Genomic DNA, 6,992 nt, shown 5'->3' on the forward strand with positions numbered 1-6,992 from the left:
CCCCCCCCCCTCCCCGGCTTTCACAGCTGTCACCGGGCTGCGGCGCCCAAGGGGACGTGGCTTGGCTTCGCGGGCCGCTCGCCCCCGGCGCTGCGAGAGGGAAGAGTCCACCTTTCCGAGGGGATTTGACGTGTCCACCTCGGTGCCAGACACCTTTGTTTCTCCGCAGGCGGCAGCTGCTCTGCTGGGAAGCGTGGTTTTGGCGCCCAGATTTCAGTGGCACGGTCCCCCCCGTGAGTCCTGAGGGCGGCTGGAGCAGGGAAGAGCAGGTAAATGTCGCCCCGTCGTCTCCCGGACGCACCAGCAGCCCTTTGGGATGGACGCGAGGAAAAGATGGATTGGAAAATAAAATAAAAGCAGCACCCCGGCACGGGGAGGGATGTGGGTCTCTGTGTACCCAGGTGGGAAAGCAGTGGTGGAAAAGAAAAGCGTCAGGGAGGTGGAGGGAGGTGTCTGAGGGAGCAGCAGGTGGCTGGGGGGGCACAGAGGGGGACAAGAGATCAGGCCTGAGGACTTTTCATTGTAATTTTCTTTCTACAGCAGCTGCCTGGGCTCGTGCTGGACTCAAAAACTCAAGGATGCCTGGAGAGTGGGAAGTGCCTGTGTTGGTAGGAAACAGGCTTTGGAGCAAGTGCATAATTGGGAATGGGCGCACGATCACCGTGAGCTCATGTTTCTCTCCCAAAATCCACGATCCACAGCAGAGACTTTGTGTCTAACAAGCCAGGGGCTTGCCAGGGGATTCCAGAGTCATAGAGTTAAGACTGTGAAGGATTCAGGTCGTTACCTGCACATTAAAGTCTCCTGTTACATCTGCCACCACAGTGGGAGTCAAACATTAGGGAGTCCTAATGCCCATCCGAAATAATTCCGTTCCCCACCCTATGTTCTAAACTCATGCTTTGTCAGTTCTCACTGAGGCTTTTTAACTCAGAAGGGTTCCTTTTCCTCCTGTCACCCTGACAATTCCTCATCTCCATCCTTTCCCAGGATGCTGAGCATAGAGTTACATTGGACAAACGCGGATCAGTTTTGTTGACTCATTTTGCAGAGCCACACATGTCTGATTTAAAAATTCTTAGGCATGGATTGATCAGGATCGGGATGTTTTTAGTCAAAAAAGCGCTTTAGTGTTGAATAAAGGCCCCCCCCTTTAACCATTAGAGTTTGTGGTATGTATCTTATAAGCTTAGGAGACAGTTAACAATGTCCTTGCAGGTGGATGCTGCTTCACGAGTGGAGCAGTGTGGATCAGGCAACTCTTATCCCAATCCATTTGCAAGGGAAGAGGAGTGATGGCAGCCAGAAAATACCATTCTGGAATTACATGGGGCTCGGAGCTCACACTATTAAGCGTTAACTAGATGATGTTCGCGTTAATTTGACAATGTTCACCCAAGCAGACGTGGTGGAACAGGTGGAAACGCGCCCATGTCAGCGGCTCTCCCTGCCCTCAGCCCTCAGGAGCCGCCGCCATGTTGGTTCGGGGGCGGGAACAGCAGTTTTGTTCGCGGCGCTATGACACAACCCCGAGATTGCCCCGAGACCCCTTTCAGGCCGGTTAAGAAGCGAACTGGAGGCTTTTAACCAGCGCCCGGCAAGGAGTTACCCCTCTCCGGGCAGCGGGCACACGCCAGGAGAGGGGAAAAGCGCGCCCGCGGAACGCCAGGCCCAGGGCACGACGGGCGGGGGCACGGCAGTAAAGGGAACACCATCCTCGGTCTCGGGGAGCGAGTTCCGCGGGGAACGTTTTGGGCGCTGCACCGCGGCGGCTCGGCAAGATGGCGGCGCCCAGCGCCCGCTGCCTGTGGAGAGGTGACGGGGTTGCGCTGAGGGAGCTGAGGATGTCGCCGCCTCTCCGCCTCCGCCCACCGTCCTGGGGCGGCCCTGGGGTCCGGCGAGGGCCTGCCCGGGCGGGGCGGGGGTAGTGGGAGGCCTCGGCGCCTGTCTGAAGCGATGTTTGCTCTTTCCCCGCAGCACTGGCCCCGCGGCGCGGGTGGGTCCGCGCCGGGCTGGAGCAGCGCCTCGCCGCCCCCGCCGTGGTGAGCGCCGCGACCGCCCGGCCCTTCGCGGCGGCAGCCAAGTGAGTGCGAGTCCGGCATCCCGGGAGGCTCCCAAGGCCGCGGGAGTGGTGGTAGGGGCGTGTGTGGGGGGCGTTCTTGGTGTCTGCAGTGTTGCTTCAACAGCCCAGTGGCCTTGGTGGCGTAAACAGTTGTCATAAAGAGTGTCACGGTTACGGGGAAAGACTGAGCGGGTGTTTTCGAGATGTGCTTTTGGGGGCCGTGGCAGGGTTACAGCATGAAGGCTGCTGAGCTCGTGGGCTCGGTTTCAAACACTTCCTCATCTCCAGTTTGCTTTTTAGTGTTTAATTTGTTGTCTCTTTAATAGCACAGCATGACTCGGAGAAGTGAGAAGGACCTCAGTGTACAGTGTGAGTGTGATTTTTGAGAGGAGTGTGAACAGTGTTGTACACCGAGTGTTCTGAAGTGCTGCAGACTCTGTTGCCATGGTTAGACAGGAATGGAGTGTCTAGTTATTAATTTTTAGAAAAACATTTTAATATTTTTTTCCATGCCTTGAGACCCTCTGGAAATAGGAAGAAGGGTGAAAATTGGGGCTGGTGTTTAACTGCATGCAAAATGCTGCAGGGAAGGGAGGCGAAACCTTTTTTATAAGGTGAGACTGCTACAACAAGAAGAAGAGAAACCTTGCAGTCATGCCTTCCCTGTTGGATTTTCCCAGTTTAGGCCAGCCCAGGTGAAGGCCAGACCAGGGGGTGTGTTCCCCTCATGCTGGTTTTGCTTTGGTGCAGCAGCAGGTCCTTAACAAGCGACACACCATGTTCTTGACAGGCCAAAATCTTCAACTGATGACCTAACAGGGGTTTGTTTGTTTTGTTTTTTTTTTTTTTGTCTTAGACCTACCAAAAAAGGTGCCCAGTGGACCAAGCAGGAGAAAGCCAAGGACAAACCCTCCCGCCGGCGGCGGCCGCTGATGACCAAGCCTGTGGACGACGTGTACCTGACGTGGCTCTACCGGCGCCCCTTCTACGACCTGGAGCAGGCCGTGGGCATGCTGAAGAAGTTCCAGCAGCTGGACTTCACTCACCCCAAGCAGTTTGTCTATATCAATGTGTTCCTGGATATGGCCCTGAAGAAGGTTAGGTCTGGAAGGGTGTAAGGGATCTTGGCGGGGTTTTTTTTTTTTTTAAGGGTTTAAATCTGCTCCAGACTTTGCGCTTGCGTGGTTTTGCCAGCACACCTCGCTGTGCTTTGTTCTGGGGTCACTGTTTCGCTTCTTCACCTCGTTTGGATTTGTAACTCGCCCTTGAGTCATGATTTCTCTTTGTTTTTTTTATTGTTTTTTTGATTCACTTCCTAGAAAAAGCTGGATCCTTTCTCGGGTGCCGTCGTCCTTCCCCATCGCTTTACAGATGAAGTGAATAAGGTTTTGGTTTTCACAGAGGTGGGTGAGCCTGAATTAACTTTATTTGCATGTGTTTTATGTGTCCAGAAAACTCCTGCAGCTGTGCTTTGCCACTTAATCATCCTAGCAGAACAGATTTCCCTATATCTGTATGAGACAGTCCAAAAGAATCGATTTTTGTCCTGGAGCAAAAGCTTGAGCCAAAGTTTTTACAGAAGTGAAGCCTTTTTGGTACAGACTAATTGGTAGTACAGCTGTTCATAGCTATGTTTTTCTCTCAACAGAATGAGCAAGAAGCTGAAATAGCTCGGGAGAGTGGAGCTGAGATCGTGGGGGGACTTGAATTAATGAAATGGGTATTGGTTTTTATCTTAATTTTTTTGAGAATTATATATGTAGCCTAATTTAAACTGTATTTAGGCCTGGGGAGGGGAAGAAACCTGATGTCCAGTAAACTCCAGCTTGCCAATGTGAAGAGTGAGGGATGGGTTTGTGTGCTCAGACAGCTTTGTAGGTCCACCTGTGTGCTAAATATATTGAGTTGTTTTTGTTGCAGATCTTGGAGGATGAAATCCAAGCAGATTTCTACGTGGCTGTTCCTGCCATAATACCCAAGCTAATACCACTGAGGAACAAACTGAAACGGAAATTCCCGAGCACCAGAAAAAGTAAGAAGTGATTCTTCCTTGCAGCTCTCAATTGCTGAAGAGGATTTAAGTCTGGAGGTGCCACTGAAAGGTTTTATTGACGAGGATGTGTAATTATGTTGAGTATTGGACTGTGTTTGACTGCACCACTTGTTCTGTCTTAGGTAAAGGAAATGTTAGGAATCCAGATTTGTACTTTTCTCCTACAACAGGCAAATCCGGGATTAGAACCAGGATAAATTTGCCTACTAATTGCCCTTAATTAATCCTGATGAATGAGGAAGGAGGGAAGATGGAAACTGTTTCTGTAATACCCCTGAGGACACCACTGTCTTGTTTGTGAAATTGCATTTTGGAGTGGAGTTCAGCTGCCTTAATTAATTACCACTGTACTAATACCACACTTATCTGTGCTAATAAGCATCACTCACACAACTCTTTTTGCCTTTTTTTGCTTTTTTTTTTTTTTAAAATAGATTCCCTGGGCAGTGATATTCCCAAAATGGTGCAGCTCTTCAGAGAATGTCACGAGTACGCCGTGCAAGATGAGAGTGTAATCAAGACAAGGATAGCCAGGGTAAGTTGAATTGAGAGTTTCCTGAGCAGAACTCAAGTTAGTATTAAAAGAAGGGGAAAAAAAAAGATGTTTTCAATCTGTTGCCCAAGATTTTTAACCGTGTTCTTTAACTGACCTGTGAAGGAGATGGAACTCTTTGTTGTGCAGCATCTTCAGCTGGTTTTAACCCCCCTTTTTTTTTTTTAAGTAAATAAACCATGGGTTTGTAAGTCCATGGTCAATATGGACAGAAGGATGAAAAAGTCTTTGCTTTGCCCAAATAATTAATGACTTTTAATTTTGATAACTGTAGTTCTGGACCGGAGCAGAAAGAACTGTGTTACACCTGAAATATAACATTAATTTCTGCTTATTTATTTATTTTCTGTGCCCCAAACTGTGTGTTTTTTCTTTTTCCTTCTGATTTGTCTCTTTTCAATCCTACCTGATGTTTGGTTTTCCTCTAAATGATGGTGGCACAAGAAGGAAGGGTACTAAACACCTGATCCCAAGAGAATTGTTCCAAACTTTGAACAGGGAGACAGCTGATTGTGTGCACACCAGGATTTAGTGTGGAATGCTTGTTTGGAAGCTGGGATGTTTATTTAGGTGTGGGAGCTGTGTTGAAATACTTGAAACCCTCTGAGCATTGCCTGTCTTCATTGTGGGGCTGCTAATGGGATTTTGAACTCCTTAACAGGGAACATGGAGAAGGAAAATCTACCCGAGTGTAGGATAAATACATACCCAGTGTTTTCAGGTTTGTTCATCTAGGCTTCAAGTACTGCCATGTCTAACCTGGCATTGTCTTTTTCCAGCTGGATATGCCTACTGAGCAAATAATTGCCAATCTAAAGACAGTTATCCATGATATCTGCACCTTCAAGCCACCACCTTATGGTAAGGAGCTGCTGTTCTAAGGTGGGAGTTCAAGTTAGAGCAAACAAAACTAAGAACTGAGTGGTTTTAACTGACTGTCATTAAGTGACCTTTCTATTCTCAGGATATTTCCAAAATTTCTGGGGCATCTGCTTAGCTGGAGAGGAAGTGGTGGTTCATGAGCATAATTTTAGGGAAGAATAGCCTTGTGTAAACGAAGAAAACAACTTGTTATACTAATACTTGCCTCGTGTCTGTCAAAAGAATCATCTTGCACCTCTCCCAGTGATGCTGTTCATAGTAACTGCTGTACAGAGACCAGGCCATGCCATGAGGAGTCCAAATAAAAATCATAAAGGGTTGGTTGACTTGAAATATAATAAATAGGTGCAGAAAGGGGTGATATTTTTGTTCTGGATGATTTTAAATGTGAATTACGCCAGCCTAGTTCAGTCATCTGGTCTTGCTAGCATTTCTGCTTGGTTAGTGATTGATTCTTGTGGTGGGCCCTGATGAAAAATATTTCCTGTTTGTGGGAAGCAAACTTGGTAATGAACACATCTTTGCAGCAATGGAGTCTAGCTGTGCTTTACTGTCAGTCATTTACAGCAACTAGTTACCAATAACTTAGTTAGTTCTTGTCAGGCTTTCCATAGGTGATAGCAGGTGTCTGCCAGGGAGGATGGGAAACTGTGGGCTGAAGGGCTGTGCCTTGTTGGGATTCTGGACACGGTGGGGATCAGTACTGAGGTGAGTCAGCCTGGAGCCGTGGAAAGGGGCCGAGTGACCACATGGGTGGTGTTTGTTTTCTAGATCCCATTGTGCAGAGGTTGGTGATCAGATCTTCAACCAGTGAAGGTTTGCAAGTGAACCTTGATGGAATTTTACCTCGAGTGGAGAAAGCAGAAGAAAAGGAAGAAGAAGAAGAAAAAAGAAGCGCAGATGATGAGGATGAAGCAGAAAAACCTGTCCAGGAACCCGTTAGTAGCTGAGGCCTTTCCTTGTAGATCTGACTGTCACGCTTGGGAAGCAAAGGGTGTCATTCAAATCATGCTCTGTGGAAACAAAAAAATAAATGGAACTCGTGAATTTCACTTCCAAATTCTGTGTAACAATGTCACGAACAGGAGCTTGTTGTCAGAACCAGGGATTTTTTTTTTTCCCTAAGGAAAAATTGGATGTGTTCTGTGGGAGGAGTGGCCATGCACCTTCTGTCTCAAACGATGCAGGTTCACATCTGTGTGACTGAAACTATGTCCCTCAGAGAATCCAGGCAGTTCATGGTTTGCTTGCACTATCCCAGGCAGAATTGTACTTATAATATTGTGGGATGAATCCTGCCTGAAGCTCCAAGTGTCACTTCCTTGTCTATTTTCCATCACAGAGGTGGTTCTTGAAGGGCTGGTGAACAACCACTTGGGATAAGTGGATCAGCCAGTCTTGGGTGTGCTTGGAACGTGAACCGATTTCATTCAGTCTGTGGA

General features: G+C 48.1%; 1 protein-coding gene and 1 long non-coding RNA gene across 2 annotated transcripts; both read left to right on the forward strand.

Annotated features, from left to right (window-relative positions):
• The first annotated feature begins 6 nt into the window (after positions 1–6).
• LOC113959293 lies at positions 7–1,163 on the forward strand. The gene is made up of 2 exons (XR_003531769.1): positions 7–269; positions 541–1,163. It is a non-coding gene; the product is annotated as an uncharacterized LOC113959293 (long non-coding RNA).
• Positions 1,164–1,766: 603 nt separating this feature from the next.
• MRPL1 (mitochondrial ribosomal protein L1) lies at positions 1,767–6,602 on the forward strand. The gene is made up of 9 exons (XM_027668208.1): positions 1,767–1,815; positions 1,978–2,083; positions 2,919–3,159; positions 3,382–3,465; positions 3,711–3,782; positions 3,983–4,094; positions 4,550–4,650; positions 5,448–5,529; positions 6,322–6,602. The coding sequence occupies exons 1-9, from the start codon at positions 1,782–1,784 to the stop codon at positions 6,498–6,500; spliced, it is 1,011 nt and encodes a 336-aa protein (XP_027524009.1). The 5' UTR covers positions 1,767–1,781; the 3' UTR covers positions 6,501–6,602.
• The last annotated feature ends 390 nt before the right edge of the window (positions 6,603–6,992 follow it).

Source organism: Corapipo altera, unplaced genomic scaffold (assembly GCF_003945725.1).
Source record: "Corapipo altera isolate COAL_440 unplaced genomic scaffold, ASM394572v1 214, whole genome shotgun sequence".
NCBI classification, from domain to species: Eukaryota; Metazoa; Chordata; class Aves; order Passeriformes; family Pipridae; genus Corapipo; species Corapipo altera.